The following is a 19225-nucleotide window of genomic DNA, read 5'->3' on the forward strand; positions in this document are numbered from 1 at the left end:
GGCCTGATAAACGACAATGATGAGACAGCCTATAGGGAGGTCAGAGACCTGGCCGTGTGGTGCCAGGATAACAACCTCTCCCTCAACGTGATCAAGACAAAGGAGATGATCGTGGACTACAGGAAAAATGGGGGGCCGAGCAAGCCCCCATTCTCACCGACTGGGCTGTAGTGGAGCAAGTTGAGAGCTTCAAGTTCCTTGGTGTCCACATCTCCAACGAACTATCATTGTTCAAATACACCAAGACAGTCGTGAAGAGGGCACGACAACGCGTATTCCCACTCAAGATTTGGCATGATTCCTCAGATCCTCAAAAAGTTATACAGCTGCACCATTGAGAGCATCCTGACTGGTTGCATCACCGCCTGGTATGGCAACTGCTCGGCCTCCGACCACAAGGCACTACAGAGGGTAGTGCGTACGGCCCAGTACATCACTGGGGCCAAGCTTCCTGCCATCCAGGACCTCTATAGCAGGTGGTGTCAGAGGAAGGCCCTAAAACTGGCCAAAAACTCCAACCACCCTAGTCATAGACTGTTCTCTCTGCTACCGCACGCCAAGTCTGATCCAAAAGGCTTCTTAAGAGCTTCTACCCCCAAGCCATAAGACTCCTGAACAGCTAATCAAATGGCTACCCGGACTATTTGCATTGACAACCACCCCCACACACATTTTTACGCTGCTGCTACTCTGTTTATTATCTATGCGTAGTCACTTTAACTCTACCTCCATATACATATTACTTCAATTACCTCTACTAACCTGTGCCGCCGCACATTGACTCTGTACTGGTACCCGCAGGATATAGCCTCGTTACTGTTATTTTATTTTTGCTCTTTAATTATTTATTTGTTATTTTGTATTTATTTATTACTTCAGTTCATTTTTGTAAATACTTTCTTAACACTTATTTTTCTTAAAACTGCATTGTTGGTTAAGGGCTTGTAAGTACGCATTTCACTGTAAGGTTGTACCTGTTGTATGCGGCGCATGTGACAAATACAATTTGATTTGATTTGTGTAACAAAATGCTTGTGTGTTGGAGTGTCAGTGTACGCGAGTGTGTATAGTCCTGATAGTGTGCATAGAGAAACTAAAATACAAGGGTCACCTCAAGCTCACTTAGATCTTGCTGTGAAGCTGTCTGTGTGTGTGTGTATGTGTACTGTGTTTGTATGTCATGACTGTCAACACATCTTGCTTTAACAATTTAACATTTGCTAAACAGCACCACCATTAGGCTACTGCAGCCTCACGCTACCCGTGATATCAAAGGCGCGAAAATTAAATAAACTATTTGGTATCATTTTGATTATGGAATATTGAATACGTGTGCTTCAAACTGTTTGTTTGGAATTATTTGTAGCTATCGTCTATCTGTGCATGCGACTCAGTTTCCCTGAGAAAACACGCGATACCGTAAAGTGTTGTGTATTCGCGCACACAAATTCATAGAAAACTGAAGATCGCTTGAAAGCGTTTTGCGAGTGCCAGCTCGCTTGACCACATTTTTAATAAAAGCAGTCGCATAATAAATTAGGCCTAGTAGCTAACGTTAAACAAGCTCAAACGTATGAGGGCTCCATAAAGCTAACGTTAGTAGTCCAACAATGTTAACGTTTAGCTAACTAGGTCTGAAAATAAACACCGTTCACATCTAGCTAGCTAGCTAGTAGATCATCAAACAGGCCTCCATCTGGCGATAATGTTAAGTTAGCCAGTAGCGGAAAACTGCTAGTTAGCTGTTACTGGCTAGCCAACGTTAGCCAACTAAAGGTTTGACAGAAGACCGCTAGCTGGACAGCCAGGGTCTTCGTCGCTGTGAAGAGCAACATTAAACAGGTTCTTTACTGTCTGACACTTTGCAAAAAGGTTTAGTTAGTAACTCAAACACAACTTAATGAGGGTTTGCCCTCCCTCCCCCGACTTGCACCGCTGGTCGTACAACGGCAGTATCATCTAGCTAGCTTTCAATGTGATAACTAACGTTAGCGCACTGTTAGTGTTGCTAGTTATGTTCGCTAAGCCAGTTCGTCCCCTAACGTTAGCCCTCAATCTCTTATCAACATGGCTCTCAAAATAACTAACCAGCTAGCTAGATCGCGTTGCAAGCGAGATAGCAATCATCACTTACCGCTCTCTTGTTCGCTGCCTTTCTTGGCTGTAGCAGCGTTTCCCATCGTACTAAAAGAAAGACACGGCGATGTATCTAGCTAAAGCGATGATAATGTTGAGGGGTCCCCTCCGTTATTTAGCAAGCTACCCGTCTTCAGCCAGCTATGAAATGTTCAGCTTTTTAGCTAGCTGGCTGTCGAACTAACATACATTATGTTTGTTGTACTGCCGTGTTCTGACAACCCCTTTTTGTTTTTTGCAGTTGACTTTATCATTAGATGCAAATAGCGAAACAACTCTGTATCACTGACATATTCAGGCTTTTCACCTCAGTCTGTTGTTCCACTGATGCCACCACCAGCAAAAACAAAAAATATATATAACTAATATCTTTGCACACACCGGAAATGACGAATTCCTTCTCACTTCAGTTCCTGCGTTCGTAACCAGGTGGGAATTTACCCCCTTAGAGTTAGATAGAGCACTCTAAAAATCAAATAAAAATTTATTGGTCACATACACATGTTTAGCAGACCTATATGCAGATGTATTGAAATGCTTGTGTTTCTAGCTCCAACAGCGCAGTAATATGTAACAATTCACAACAATACACACAAATCTAAAAGTAAAATAATGGAATTAATAAATATTAGGACGAGCAATGTCTGAGTGGCATAGATTAAGGTACAGTAGAACAGAACACAGTATATACAGTTGAAGTCGGAAGTTTACATGCACCTTAGCCAAATACATTTAAACTCAGTTTTTCACAATTCCTGACATTTAATCCTAGTAAAATGTTTAGGTCAATTAGGATCACCACTTTATTTTAAGAATGTGAAATGTCAGAATAATAGTAGAGAAAATTATTTATTTCAGCTTTTATTTCATTCATCACATTCCCAGTGGGTCAGAAGTTTACATACACTCCATTTGTATTTGGTAGCATTCAAGGTTGGGATGGTGTTCTTCAGCTTGCAAGCGTCCCTTTTTCCTCCAAACATAACAATGGTTATTATGGCCAAACAGTTCCATTTTTGTTTCATCAGACCAGAGGACATTTCTCCAAAAAGTACGATCTTTGTCCCCATGTGCAGTTGCAAACCCTAGCCTGGCTTTTTTATGGCGGTTTTGGAGCAGTGGCTTCTTCCTTGCTGAGTGGCCTTTCAGGTTATGTCGATATAGGACTCGTTTTACTGTGGATGTAGATACTTTTGTACCTTTTTTCCTCCAGCATCTTTACAAGGTCCTTTGCTGTTGTTCTGGGATTGATTTGCACTTTTCGCACCAAAGTACGTCCATCTCTAGGAGACAGTATGCATCTCCTTCCTGAGCAGTATGACAGCTGCGTGGTCCCATGGTGTTTATACTTGTGTACTATTGTTTGTACAGATGAACGTGGTACCTTCAGGTGTTTGGAAGTTGCTCCCAAGGATGAACCAGACTTGTGGAGGTCTCAAAAAAAATTCTGAGGTCTTGGCTGATTTCTTTTGATTTTCCCATGATGTCAAGCAAAGAGGCACTGAGTTTGAAGGTACACCTCCAATTGACTCAAATGATGTCAATTAGCCTATCAGAAGCTTCTAAAGCCATGACATCATTTTCTGTAATTTTCCAGCTGTTTAAAGGCACAGTCAATTTAGTGTATGTAAACTTCTGACCCACTGGAATTGTGATACAGTGAATTATAAGTGAAATAATCTGTCTGTAAACAATTGTTAGAAGAATTACTTGTGTCATTTACAAAGTAGATGTCCTAACCTGACTTGCCAAAACTATAGTTTGTTAACAAGAAATTTGTGGAGTGGTTGAAAAACGAGTTTTAATGACTCCAACCTAAGTGTATGTAAACTTCCGACTTCAACTGTATAAAGCAAATTGTGGGGAATATACTTCTCCCATGGGCAAAGAAACTCAAAAGGGGTGATGATATAAATGAACAGTCATTTTGATCCGAATGTGCAAATTGTCCAAACAGATCTACAAGGTAGATGGATGATTTTAAATATGTTATTGGACCATAAACAGATATAGCTCATTAACCTTTATGGACCAAATAATGATGATCCACGCTTCTTTGACACTATATATAATAAATTATCAACCCTGTATTATTATGGTGGGAGATTATAATACTGTTTTAAATAGCTCAATGGACCATAAAGGAAATCTCACTACAAACTATCACCCTCATGCTCTTAAGGAAATCATGAATGTCATGGATACATTAGAACTAGTGGATATATGGAGGCTTAAATATCCTGACCTAGTGAGATATACATGGCGGAGACTCAATCAATCTAGTCGTCTTGACTTCTTTCTTATGTCATTCTCGTTGGCACCAAAAGTTTAAAAAGTGTTAATAGGAGACAGAATGCGGTCGGACCATATAATTGGCATATCCATTACACTTACTGAATTTCCACGTGGGTGAGGATATTGGAAATTTAATCAAAGCCAATTGGATGATAACTTGATTTTAACTAGAACATAGGAATTTCTAACTGTATTTTTCCGACATTACATAGGTACAGCAAATCCCCTTATTGTATGGGACACTTTAAATGTGCCTTTAGAGGCCTTGCAATTCAGTACTCATCTCTAAAACAAAAGCAATTTGTTTTTAACTAGGACAGAGGAATTTATAACTGTATTTTTCTGACATTACATAGGTAGAGCAAATCCCCTTATTGTATGGGACACTTTTAAATGTGCCTATATTACTGTTGCAATTCAGTACTCATCTCTAAAACAAAAGCAATTTAGGTCAAAAGAGTCCATACTAACAAAGCAAATATAAGGTCTAACAGAACAGATAGATAGCAATAAAAACTGTAACATAGAGGCTCAGAATAAATTAGAAGAAAAACAAAAATAAATGGAGAAACTTATTCAAGAAAAATCAAGTGTAATATATTATAAAAAATAAAGCAAACTGGATGGAATATGGGGAAACATACACCAAATTATTTTTTTATCTTCAACTTAGAAATGCTACCAAAAATAATTTACTGTAACTGGTTACAAATGACGGAGTCACCAATGATTCACCAAATTATATTTTGAAGGAGGTAGCAAAGTATTTTAAGCATATGTTTTCGTTTCAATCGCCTCCATCTCCTCTAACTGAATCTAATTGTAAGGATTTTTTTCTGTTGATAATGTAAAATTAACAGCCATACAGAAAGACTCATGTGAAGGTGAAATTACAAAGGAGGAACTTCTGGCTGCAATTCAAGACTCCAGGGTTGGATATTGTCAGACATTATTAATTCTAATCAGACAGGTTATTTACATGGACGATACATTGGAGATAGTATAAGCAAGTAGTGGAAAAAATAGAACACTATGAAAAATCTGGGAAACCAGGCCTGCTATTCATAGCAGACTTTGAAAAGGCATTTGATAAAGTACGACTGGAGTTTATATATAAATGGCTGGAGCATTTCAAGTTTGGAGAATCTCTTATAAAATGGGTTAAAATCATGTAACCCTAGGTGTAAAATAGTAAATCATGGCTATTTCTCAGAAAGTTTTAAACTGTCAAGAGGAGTAAAACAAGGTTGTCCACAATCGTCATATCTATTTATTATGGCCATCGAAATGTTAGCTATTAAAATCAGATCCAACAATAATATCAAGGGATTAGAAATCCACGGCTTAAAAACAAAGGTGTCATTGTACGCTGATGATTCATGTTTTATTTTAAATCCACAACTTGAATCCCCCCACAGCCTCATAGAGGATCTAGAGACATTTCTAACCTCTCTGGATTACAATCAAATTATGATAAATGTACTATCATACGTATTGGATCACTAAAAAATATTTTTTTTACATTACCATGTAGTTTACCAAAAAAATGGGCTGATGGTGATTTGGATATAGTCGGAATACATATCCCAAATTAAATACATGATCTCACTCCAATACATTTTAATAGAAAGTTAGCAAGATCTTGCTACTATGGAAAGGTAAATACTTGTCTATTTGTGGAAAAATCACCCTGATCATCTCTTTAGTATTATCCCAGTTTACCTTTTGCTTATGGTCTTGCCTACGCCTAGCGAAAAGTTTTTTTAATTATATGAGGAAAACAGATTCCATTTGATTTGGAACGGCAAGCCAGACAAAATTAAACAGGCCTATTTATATAATTAATAAGAATTCGGAGGACAGATATTGTTAAATATTAAAGCATTAGACCTATCACTAAAAGCTTCAGTCATACACAAGTTATACTTAAATCCGAACTGGTTCTCTAGCAAATTAGTAAGATTGTCTCACCCCATGTTCAAGAATGGCCTTTTCCCCTTTATTCAGATTACAACCTCTCACTTTCAGTTATTTGAAAAGGAAATCATCTCCCAAATATCACTAGTTCTAAAACAAGCCACAAAAAGTTGGTTGCAATTTTAATTTAATCCTCCAGAAACGACAGAACAAATAATGCAACAAATATTGTGGTTAAACTCAAATATACTAATTGATAAAAAACCATAATTTTTTGAAAAATGTTTATAAAATGTATAATCTTCCTAAATTATATTATAGGTAGGACTGGTGGAGTTATGTCACACATGCAGCTAACAAAAACATATGGAAATGTCTGCTCTACCCAAAATTACAACCAAATAATTGCAGCATTACCGCAAAAATGGAAGAGGAAAGTGGAAGAGGGAAAAAGTAAAGAACTTGTCTGTCGGCCCTGCATTAAAGACCATAATTGGTTAAAGAAAATTGTAATAAATAAAAAAGTATACCAGTTTCATTTGAGGACCAGAGGTTTGACAGCCGTCCCATATGGATTGCAAAATAGTTGGGAAGAGAATTTTGACATACCGAATCCATGGCATAGTGTTTATGAACTGATACGCAAAACAACACCGGATTCAAAACTTAGAATTTTTCAATTTAAATTATTATACAACATTTTTGCTACCAATAGAATGTTATTTGTATGAGGGATACAATCTTCCCAGCTCTGCAGATTTTGCTGCGAAGAGACAGACTCATTAGATCATTTGTTTTGGTACTCTCCAATTTGTAGCTTGTTTTTGGACACAGGTCCAGGAATGGCTGAAGGATTGCAATATTTACCTGGAGCTAACCCTGCAGATAGCACTACTGGGTGATCTGAAAAGTTATAGTCAATCGATCAATAATATAATAATACTTTTAGCAAAAATGTTTATTTATAGAAGAGTTCAGAACTTTTGTGAAACATCACAGTACAGTTGAAAAATATAAGTCCACTCTGGATGGTGTTAAGAGATAGATGGGAGATGCGAAACGGAGCTGAAGGATGGGACCAATAACAATTAACAACAATCAATAACAACAACATAACTAATGTAAAGCATACTGTGTCCAAAATAAGTATAAACAGTGGGGAGAACAAGTATTTGATACACTGCCGATTTTGCAGGTTTTCCTACTTACAAAGCATGTAGAGGTCTGTAATTTTTATCATAGGTACACTTCAACTGTGAGAGACGGAATCTAAAACAAAAATCCAGAAAATCACATTGTATGATTTTTAAGTAATTCATTTGCATTTTATTGCATGACATAAGTATTTGATCACCTTCCAACCAGTAAGAATTCCGGCTCTCACAGACCTGTTAGTTTTTCTTTAAGAAGCCCTCCTGTTCTCCACTCATTACCTTTATTAACTGCACCTGTTTGAACTCCTTACCTGTATAAAAGACACCTGTCCACACACTCAATCAAACAGACTCAAACCTCTCCACAATGGCCAAGACCAGAAAGCTGTGTAAGGACATCAGGGATACAATTGTAGACTTGCACAAGGCTGGGATGGGCTACAGGACAATAGGCAATCAGCTTGGTGAGAAGGCAACAACTGTTGGCGCAATTATTAGAAAATGGAAGAAGTTCAAGATGACGGTCAATCACCCTCGGTCTGGGGCTCCATGCAAGATCTCACCTCGTGTGGCATCAATGATCATGAGGAAGGTGAGGGATCAGCCCAGAACTACACGGCAGGACCTGGTCAATGACCTGAAGAGAGCTGGGACCACAGACTCAAAGAAAACCATTAGTAACACATCTACGCCATCATGGATTAAAATCCTGCAGCGCACACAAGGTCCCCCTGCTCAAGCCAGCGCATGTCCAGGCCCGTCTGAAGTTTGCCATTGACCATCTGGATGATCCAGAGGAGGAATGGGAGAAGGTCATGTGGTCTGATGAGACAAAAATATAGCTTTTTGGTCTAAACTCCACTCGCCGTGTTTGGAGGAAGAAGAAGGATGAGTACAACCCCAAGAACACCATCCCAACTGTGAAGCATGGAGGTGGAAAAATCATTATTTGGGGATGCTTTTCTGCAAAGGGGACAGGACGACTGCACCGTATTGAGGGGAGGATGGATGGGGCCATGTATCGCGAGATCTTGGCCAACAACCTTCTTCCCTCAGTAAGAGCATTGAAGATGGGTCGTGGCTGGGTCTTCCAGCATGACAACGACCCGAAACACACAGCCAGGGCAACTAAGGAGTGGCTCCGTAAGAAGCATCTCAAGGTCCTGGAGTGGCCTAGCCAGTCTCCAGACCTGAACCCAATAGAACATCTTTGGAGGGAGCTGAAAGTCCGTATTGCCCAGCGACAGCCCCGAAACCTGAAGGATCTGGAGAAGGTCTGTATGGAGGAGTGGGCCAAAATCCCTGCTGCAGTGTGTGCAAACCTGGTCAAGACCTACAGGAAACGTATGATCTCTGTAATTGCAAACAAATGTTTCTGTACCAAATATTAAGTTCTGCTTTTCTGATGTATGAAATACTTATGTCATGCAATAAAATGCAAATGAATAATTTAAAAATCATACAATGTGATTTTCTGGATTTTTGTTTTAGATTCCGTCTCTCACAGTTGAAGTGTACCTATGATAAAAATTACAGACCTCTACATGCTTTGTAAGTAGGAAAACCTGCAAAATCAGCAGTGTATCAAATACTTTTTCTCCCCACTGTAGGTTATAGGTTGAGAGCTTTTGTGAAAGAGCACAGCTAGAAAGATATGGCATATAGAAGCAAACCGGATGGACATCATGAAAATGATCGGAGAGGTTGAGGGTAGAGGAAGTTCATGACTAAAAACAAAGAAAATATAATTATTGTAAAGTATGACTGTGTCCATAAAATGTATACAGTACAGTGAGGGAAAAAAAGGTATTTGATCCCCTGCTGATTTTGTACGTTTGCCCACTGACAAAGACATGATCAGTCTATCATTTTAATGGTAGGTTTATTTGAACAGAGAGAGACAGAATAACAACAAAAAAATCCAGAAAAACGCATGTCAAAAATGTTATAAATTGATTTGCATTTTAATGAGGGAGATAAGTATTTGACCCCCTCTCAATCAGAAAGATTTCTGGCTCTCAGGTGTTTTTTATACAGGTAACGAGCTGAGATTAGGAGCACACTCTTAAAGGGAGTGCTCCTAATCTCAGCTTGTTACCTGTATAAAAGACACCTGTCCACAGAAGCAATCAATCAATCAGATTCCAAACTCTCCACCATGGCCAAGACCAAAGAGCTCTCCAGGGATGTCAGGGACAAGATTGTAGACCTACACAAGGCTGGAATGGGCTACAAGACCATCGCCAAGCAGCTTGGTGAGATGGTGAGATGGTGACAACAGTTGGTGCGATTATTCGCAAATGGAAGAAACACATAATAACTGTCAATCTCCCTCGGCCTGGGGCTCCATGCAAGATCTCACCTCGTGGAGTTGCAATGATCATGAGGACAGTGAGGAATCAGCCCAGAACTACACGGGAGGATCTTGTCAATGATCTCAAGGCAGCTGGGACCATAGTCACCAAGAAAACAATTGGTAACACAGTACGCCGTGAAGGACTGAAATCCTACAGCGCCCGCAAGGTCCCCTTGCTCAAGAAAGCACATATACAGGGCCGTCTGAAGTTTGCCAATGAACATCTGAATGATTCAGAGGAGAACTGGGTGAAAGTGTTGTGGTCAGATGAGACCAAAATCGAGCTCTTTGGCATCAACTCAACTCGCCGTGTTTGGAGGAGGAGGAATGCTGCCTATGACCCCAAGAACACAATTTCCACCGTCAAACATAGAGGTGGAAACATTATGCTTTGGGGGTGTTTTTCTGCTAAGGGGACAGGACAACTTCACCGCATCAAAGGGACGATGGATGGGCCATGTACCGTCAAATCTTGGGTGAGAACCTCCTTCCCTCAGCCAGGTCATTGAAAATGGGTTGTGGCTGGGTATTCCAGCATGACAATGACCCAAAACACACGGCCAAGGCAACAAAGGAGTGACTCAAGAAGAAGCACATTAAGGTCCTGGAGTGGCCTAGCCAGTCTCCAGACCTTAATCCCATAGAAAATCTGTGGAGGGAGCTGAAGGTTCAAGTTGCCAAACATCAGCCTCAAAACCTTAATGACTTGGAGAAGATCTGCAAAGACTGGAACAAAATCCCTCCTGAGATGTGTGCAAACCTGGTGGCCAACTACAAGAAACGTCTGACCTCTGTGATTGCCAACAAGGGTTTGTCATGTTTTGCAGAGGGGTCAAATACTTATTTCCCTCATTAAAGTGCAAATCAATTCATAACATTTTTGACATGCGTTTTTCTGGATTTTTGTTGTTGTTATTCTGTCTCTCACTGTTCAAATAAACCTACCATTAAAATTATAGACTTATCATGTCTTTGTCAGTGGGAAAACGTACAAAATCAGCAGGGGATCAAATACTTTTTTCCCTCACTGTAGCGTTAGACTGTAAGAAAATCATTTTGCCCCATCAATTCCTCCTTTTATGCTTTGGTGTTCCATAAGCATAGCCAACCTTTGTATACCTTATACACTGTCAGATAGGGTTTTATACGTTTAATAATCACAGGGGAGTTGAACATTCTAAAATATTTCATAAGGGTCAGCGTCATTTCTATGGCAATAAGCACTATCATCGCCTAAGGGGCAGTCTTCCTCACTAAAGGGACACACCTCTACCAAAGCGAAGACATCATGTAGTTATTGTTGAGTTATTAATACAAAATGTAGTGGAAGGACGATTTTAACACAGAGTTTATGATAACTTATTTAAAGTAAGTGAACAGGAAGAGCACAAACAGTATAGCTTGCAAAATTATAATTCCTATATTATCCATGCGCCACCCAAACAAATTCCATCCCCACTCTTCAGGCTGCTTTAGCTTTTCAATTTTTTATTTTAATGTGGGAGGTCAAGTCAGTGATGTTATCAGCATTGTCTGGGATAAAAGTGCAGCACTCTGAGCCAAATACTGCACACGTAAGGCAAATAGGGGCAGAGGTCCCACACATGCAATAGGTGTAATTCCATGTTCTAGCTCCTTTTAGGAAGTTGCAAATACCAGGTCTACCTGGTTGTTAGGTTTCTTTAGTACTGCCCAAACTGCATTAGCATGTTCGCATTTGATAGCGAAATCGCACTTACTTGTTCGCACTTCAATAGTTCCTATCTCAGAGGTTAGACACACACAGCCTAGTTACCTAGCGACTACCAGCAGTTTCGTTGGGGTAGAGAAGTTGAATGTGGGCAGGTAAAAACGACTATATTCAATACTTTTTTTTTACTCATCTTCAAGTTTATTGTAGCCTTCTGCCAGGAAGTATACACAGAATCAGATTGGTATGTACTATACCTAGAGTAATAATCAGTGGTTATATACTGAACAAAAATATAAACGCAACATGCAACAATTTCAAAGATTTTACTAAATTACAGATCAAATGATGAAATCAGTCAATTGAAATAAATACATTAGGCCCTAATTTATGGATTTCACATGACTGGGAATACAGATATGGATCTGTTAGTCACAGATACCTGAAAAAAATAAATAGGGGCATGGATCAGAAAACCAGTCTGTCACATCTGCACCTGCAACGCCCTCTACTGCTCATCCTGTGTCTCCTTGACCTGCCGCCTCTCCCCGAGAACTCTCTCCCTCTCCCTCGCTCTCTCTGTGTGTGTGTGTGATTGTGTGGGCAGAGACAGGTGTGCCGGAGTCAGAGCAGATCCCCACCAGCTGCAACCTGTTCCATAATCAAGACCTCTACAAATACTCAGTCCTGCCACTTCCACACTGCCAGATTGTAATCTCTGCTCAGTCAGTCTACGGTTCTAGCCGTTTGTTACTATTCAGATCCTGTTGTGCCTGTTTTCCTTGCCTGATGCTGTTTTCCTCTCCGCTACAGTTCTGCCCACTCTGACTCTGGTCCCTGTCTCCATTCCCACGTCTCGTCATCCTGCGACTCTCTCCAGCATTCCCCACTCTACTACTCCCTTGGATTCCCCTCCGGACCTGCTCACCCTGTCTCAACCCCCCTCGCTCCAGCCGCAGCCTCCGCACCTGGTTTCCAGCAGTTTCCCCTGACCTGCACTCCATCTTCCCCCTGTGTCTCAATAAATACCTTGGTTACTTCATCCCAGTCTCCTCGTCTGAGTCTGCTCTTGGGTTCCCCTATTCCACTCCGCCTAACACAGTCAGTATCTGGAGTGACCACTATTTCCCTCATTCAGCGCGACACATCTCCTTTGCATAGAGTTGATCAGGCTGTTGATTGTGGCCTGTGGAATGTTGTCCCACTCCTCTTCGATGGCTGTGCGAAGTTGCTGGATATTGGCTGGAACTGGAATACGCTGTCGTACACGTCGATCCAGAGCATGCCAAACATACTCAATGGTTGACATGTCTGGTGAGTATAAGGGCCATGGTATAACTGGGACATGTTCAGTTTCCAGGAATTTTGAACAAATACTTTCATTATCATGCTGAAACATGAGGTGATGGCGGCAGATAAATGGCACAACAATGGGCCTCAGGATCTCGTCACGGTATCTCTGTGCATTCAAATTGACATCGATAATATGCATAGCGGTACAAGATGGCACCGATAGACATGGTTGCCCTGTTCATGGCTCCTAAACAACTTCGCAATATTTTGGTTTTTGTGTGTGTTATTTATCACATTATTAGCTCAGAACGTCCTTTGCACTATTACATACAGCCGTAAAGAACTTTTGGATATTAAGGCACCGGCAACTCACCAGCAATTCGACCAGAAATATGACTTTCATGAGTTAGACCCTTTGTTCGTACCCCCCAAGGCAATTCCACTTATCCCAGAGACTGCTCCAAGACGCCGCCGGCGGAGAAGAAGTATTTGGAGTGGACTTCCACCACTTCTGATTACATTACTCGCTAATGTTCAGTCCCTGGACAATAAAGTAGACGAGCTTAGGGCAAGAATCTCCTTCCAGAGAGATATCAGGGACTGTAACATACTCTGTTTCACATAATCATGGCTCGCTCCGGATATACTGTCTCCATCCATACAGCCAGCTGGGTTCTCAGTAAATTGTGCAGACAGGAATAAAAAACTCTCTCGGAAAAAGAAAGGCGGAGGTGTATGTTTCATGATTAACTACTTATGGTGTGATTGTAGTAACGTACAGGAACTCAAGTCCTTTTGTTCACCCGACCTAGAATCCCTCACAATCAAATGCCCACCGCATTACCTCCCGAGAGCATTCTCTTCGGTCATCGTCACAGCCGTGTATATTCCCCCTCAAGCCGATACCATGACGGCTCTCAAGGAACTAAACTGGAAACCACATATCCTGAGTCCGCATTTATTGTAGCTGGGGACTATAATAAAGCAAATCTTAGGAAAACGCTACCAAAGATTTATCAACACATTGCCTGCGCCACTCGCACATCAAAAACTCTTGACCATTGCTACTCTCCCTTCCGGGACGGCTACAAGGCCCTTCCCCGCCCTTCCTTCAGCATATCGGATCACGCCTCCATTCTGCTCCTCCCTTCCTATAGGCAGAAACTCAAACAGGAAGTACCAGTGGTAAGGAATAGTGTATAGGCGATGTTGTTCCCACTGTGATGATTAAAACCTATCCAAACCAAAAACCCTGGCTAGATGGCAGCATTCGCGCAAAACTGAGAGCACAAACCACTGCATTTAACCATGGCAAGGTGACTGGGAATATGATTGAGTACAAACACCCAGTTATGCCCTTTGTAAGGCAATCAAAAAGGCAAAACGTCAGTACAGAGACAAAGAGGAGTTGCAATTCAACGGCTCTGACACAAGATGTATGTGGACTCCAGACAATCACGGATAATAAAGAGAAAACAAGCCACGTTTCAGACACTTAAGACGTCTTGCTACCAGACAAGCTAAACACCTTATTCGCCCGCTTCGAGGAAAACACAGGGCCACCACTGCTCTCGTGGACTGTGAGCTCTCGTTCTCCGTGGCAGATGTGAGAAATAACTATCTTGGCAAAGGAGAAATGCTCACTAACAGGGATGTAAACAAATGTGTGTACAAAATTGGAGAGAAATACGCTTTTTGTGCGTATGGAACATTTCTGGGATCTTTTATTTCAGCTCATGAAACATAGGACCAACACTTTACATGTTACGTTTCGATTTCTGTTCTGTGTAGATTGAGCATCAAATGGATTAGAGACCAGGGGTACACCATATTTAAGTGAGGTTGGAGCCTGCTGACAGACCCATTAGTTTGAGCGATTCATTTCATTGGCCACATGTGCAGTGGGGATCATGTCCTGCTGGGGCGGAGAAGACAGGGAGAGATTACCGGTACTTACACCTGCTTCCGGCCCGTTGTCTGTTAACGCCCAAAGGAGTCCCAGAGCCAGAGCTATTGAGAGTCCCAGGATGAACAGAGTACCCCTACTTGGCTATAGGAGCAACATCTTCTTCCGGTTCGGCAACCTTCTTTTTTATTTTTTTATTTTTTATTAACCCCATCCACCATCCACCCTCTTCGGAGGACACATATCTTTTCTGTTTTATACAGCTTTTCTGCTACATATACATACATTTTACATACATGGTACTTTTGTATACAGCAATCACATAACAATAATACATTACCGAACAAAAGCTCTTTAATCCCACCCCTCAGCCACTCTCACCCCATCCCACCTATCATCATAGACCATAGGCATGTCATGACTTGCCCTCATGGGTTGAGGATCAAACATTCCTGCTAGGCAAAGGTTTGAACACCCAGGAAGGCCAGTTTTATGACTTAACAGCTGGTCATAAATAGTTTGCAGAAAAGTACTCCTTTTGGTCTCTAGTATGGGAAGAAATAATTTCCCTGTGAGACAAAGGAAGTCTTCCTTCCAAGACTGCAACATCCAAAAAAAAATCCCCAGAATGTGGGAAACGGTCAGTAGGGATCTATAGAATAATCATGTCATATTGTTCATTATTTTGTGATGTCATTAAGGAAAGTGTACATATTCTATCTATCAAGTGTACATCTAAATGTTGTATAAAATATATTATTAAGTATGAGAGTATTTTGGTGAAGATAGGAATGTGATTTTAGTCTTCTAATGAGATAATAGTTTTTCATATAAACTATGCACAGTGACTAGTCATGGCCCGAGTGACATCAGAGATTGTGTAAACATGATGGAACGCCCCTTTTACCCTGAGTGCATAAAAAGCCTTGAAAAACAAATCAACCTTTAGACCAGCAGATGTGAAGTGTGAGCTAAACGATGCAAATGGTTGAAACTCTACAGACCAAGAAGCGTGAAGTGTGAACTAAACATTACACAATGGTTTAAAACTACAAATCCATTACCAAAGGAAGACCAGCAGACGTGAAGCGTGAGCCAAATGTTGCAAATGGTTGAATTTCTACCCAGACCAGCAAGCCCCACGGCTTAAAATGGTTGAAACTCTACAGACCAGCAGAAGTGAAGCGTGAGCTAAACGTTCTAAAATGGTTGAATTTCTACAAGACCAGAAAGACCAGAAAACGTGAGATGTTAGTCCACACGTTTGAAATGGAGAAACTCTGAAACTCTCAACCTCTACACGAGATGAAGAAGAAGACAATGCACTAGACCTTATCATTTCAGTCTGCAGCTGGCATGTATAGTCGTCTAGAGAACTTTCACTAAACACACGAGTTGGAAAGGACAATCCCTCTCCGACAACCGCTGGTATATCTGAAGTATCCAATTTAACCACCACTACGACCAGAAACTCTACCAAGGACATTGAGATCTCTGGTGGGCAAACCAGAGTCCTACATCATCAACTCAACTATCGAGGACAGCAACACGTAAATACATGTTGCATTTCTAATCCGAATGAGCGTTATTAGGTTGCATAAGTATTATGATTACTGTGAGCATAGTCTCCAAAGTAACCACGATAGTTTGAATCTCTCTCTCCCTTCCATTCTGATTCCTCCACTACCCAAGCATTCATGCTATTGTTAGTCCAGTCCACTAGGGACCTGTTTTCATTGTATTAAGTTAGTAATCAATAACCTGTGTGTGTGTGTTTATATTGTGTTATTATTTAGTTAGTTAGTAAATAAATAATTAAGCCAATTTGTGTATTGCTGATTCATCCATAAGGTTAGGGTTCTTGAAGGTTCAAGGATTATGCGATGTTCAGAATGAGACTGATGAGAGGTAATTATTTAATAAGTGACTGTTATCGATATATACCATATATATCTTCTAAGAGTTTAATTCGGGAGATGGTAACTCGTTAAACAACTTATTCCGTGGTGCCCCAAATTCCTAATGAGTTCATTGTTACACGATTAATTTAATAGAGTGACAATTTAACATAGATAGGTGATTCGATAAATAACAGTCATACATTAAAGTCACGTTACGACAGGTGCAACCTTGGTTTTAGAAGTGTGGTGGGGACATAATTGTTATTATTATTATTTATTTTATCCAGTCGGATAAACACTCCAAACAGCCTACCGACTGCTCGGAGGCGTCCGCATGGTCCTAAAGCACACTGTAGCCTCGTTTTTAATCACATTCCAATGATAAAACTGTGTGTGTGGGGGGGGGGGACAAAATGCAATTTCAGAATGTGGGGTGTGGGGTGAAAACCTTTCCTACAAGATGTAAACCTTTCCTACAAGTATTATTATATTATTTATTGACTGACTATGGCTTTCCAAATCGCCCAACACTGCTATTTGTAAGGTACATTTTAAGTGAATGTTGTGATTTAAAACATTCCATTTTTATTTTAACCATTAAAGTAATCCAGGTATTTATATATAAATTCTAGTCGTACTTTATCAAACGCCTATTCAAAATCTGCTATGAAGACCAGGCCTGGTATCTTTGATGTTTCATAATGTTCAATTGTTTCAAGTAATTGTTGTATATTATCTCCAATATATTGTCCATGTAAAAAGCCTGTCTGATCAGGATGAACAATATCTGGTAAAACCATTTTTATTCTATGTGCTATGCATTTCGCCAGGATTTTCGCATCACAACTGTAATGAAAACTCAGGGAGAAAAATGTGTAGATTCACGCACAGAGCGCGGCAGGTGTTTATTTCGCCTTCGCAAAAGGCAGGAATCGTGGTCACAGGCAGGCAATGGTCATACACAGGTAGGCAAACAGGCAAGATAATCAAAAACTAGGACTGAAGGCTATAACTGGTTCTCACAAACGAGCTATAAAAAGGCTTAGTAGAGTCAAAACAGCAATACCTCACAAAGCACAAACAGAAAGAACTTAACTAAATAAGGAGCTGATGAGACCGGGTAAGTAACTAACACAGGTGAAATCAATGAACAAAAATGAAAGACAGGGCTACGTTCAAGAACACAAAGAAACAGGGTTACGTACAAGAACAAAAGGTGAACTAAGGAAACAAATACAGAACCTTACAACAACATTGAAGTGTAAGAGGCCTCCAGTTTTTTTTTATGGACTTGATCTTTATACTTACCACCTGGGTTCTATTTCAGTAGTAATGAAAGCAGACCTTCTTGTTGAGTACCTGTAAAATCTACCATTTTTATAAGAGTAATTAAAACATGCTAATAATGGACCTTTGAGTACATCAAATATGTTCTGATATACAGTGGGGGAAAAAAGTATTTAGTCAGCCACCAATTGTGCAAGTTCTCCCACTTAAAAAGATGAGAGAGGCCTGTAATTTTCATCATAGGTACACGTCAACTATGACAGAAATATTGAGAATTTTTTTCTCCAGAAAATCACATTGTAGGATTTTTTATGAATTTATTTGCAAATTATGGTGGAAAAGTATTTGGTCACCTACAAACAAGCAAGATTTCTGGCTCTCACAGACCTGTAACTTCTTCTTTAAGAGGCTCCTCTGTCCTCCACTCGTTACCTGTAGATTTTGAGTGAAAACCTCTTTCCATCAGCAAGGGCATTGAAGATGAAACGTGGCTGGGTCTTTCAGCATGACAATGATCCCAAACACACCGCCCGGGCAACGAAGGAGTGGCTTCGTAAGAGGCATTTCAAGGTCCTGGAGTGGCCTAGCCAGTCTCCAGATCTCAACTCCATAGAAAATCTTTGGAGGGAGTTGAAAGTCCGTGTTGCCCAGCGACAGCCCCAAAACATCACTGCTCTAGAGGAGATCTGCATGGAGGAATGGGCCAAAATACCAGCAACAGTGTGTGAAAACCTTGTGAAGACTTACAGAAAACGTTTGACCTGTGTCATTGCCAACAAAGGGTATATAACAAAGTATTGAGAAACTTTTGTTATTGACCAAATACTTATTTTCCACCATAAATTGCAAATAAATAAATTACAAATCCTACAATGTGATTTTCTGGATTTTATTTTCTCCTTTTGTCTGTCATAGTTGACGTGTACCTATGATGAAAATTACAGGCCTCTCTCATCTTTTTAAGTGGGAGAACTTGCACAATTGGTGGTTGACTAAATACATTTTTTTCCCCACTGTACCTCTACTGGTATACCATCAAGCCCTGGTGTTTTTCCAAACTGAAAAGATTGAATTGCCTCAAAAAGTGCCTCTTTGTAGGTTGGCCTTCACACAGGTATTTCTGTACATTTGTTAATTTTACATTATTATTATTATTAGGAAATAAATCCTTACAGTTAAAATCATTAAGTGGAGATGGAGGAGACTGAAAAGAAAACAAATGCTTAAAATAGTTTGCTTCCACTCAATATATAATTTGGTGAATCATGGATGACTCCATAATTTGTAACG

At 40.3% G+C, this 19225-nt stretch overlaps 1 protein-coding gene across 2 annotated transcripts in view; it reads right to left on the bottom strand.

The window, feature by feature from the left end:
- LOC121540386 (cAMP-dependent protein kinase catalytic subunit beta) overlaps positions 1 to 2504 on the bottom strand; it is a 42103-nt gene extending 39599 nt beyond the window's left edge. For both annotated transcript variants that reach the window (XM_041849226.1, XM_041849225.1), the window contains exon 1: positions 2135 to 2504. In XM_041849226.1, the coding sequence (XP_041705160.1) occupies positions 2135 to 2180 (46 nt within the window). In that variant the 5' untranslated portion in view covers positions 2181 to 2504. The remainder of the gene's footprint in view (positions 1 to 2134) is intronic.
- Positions 2505 to 19225: the final 16721 nt, after the last annotated feature.

Source organism: Coregonus clupeaformis, chromosome 26 (assembly GCF_020615455.1).
Source record: "Coregonus clupeaformis isolate EN_2021a chromosome 26, ASM2061545v1, whole genome shotgun sequence".
NCBI lineage: Eukaryota > Metazoa > Chordata > Actinopteri > Salmoniformes > Salmonidae > Coregonus > Coregonus clupeaformis.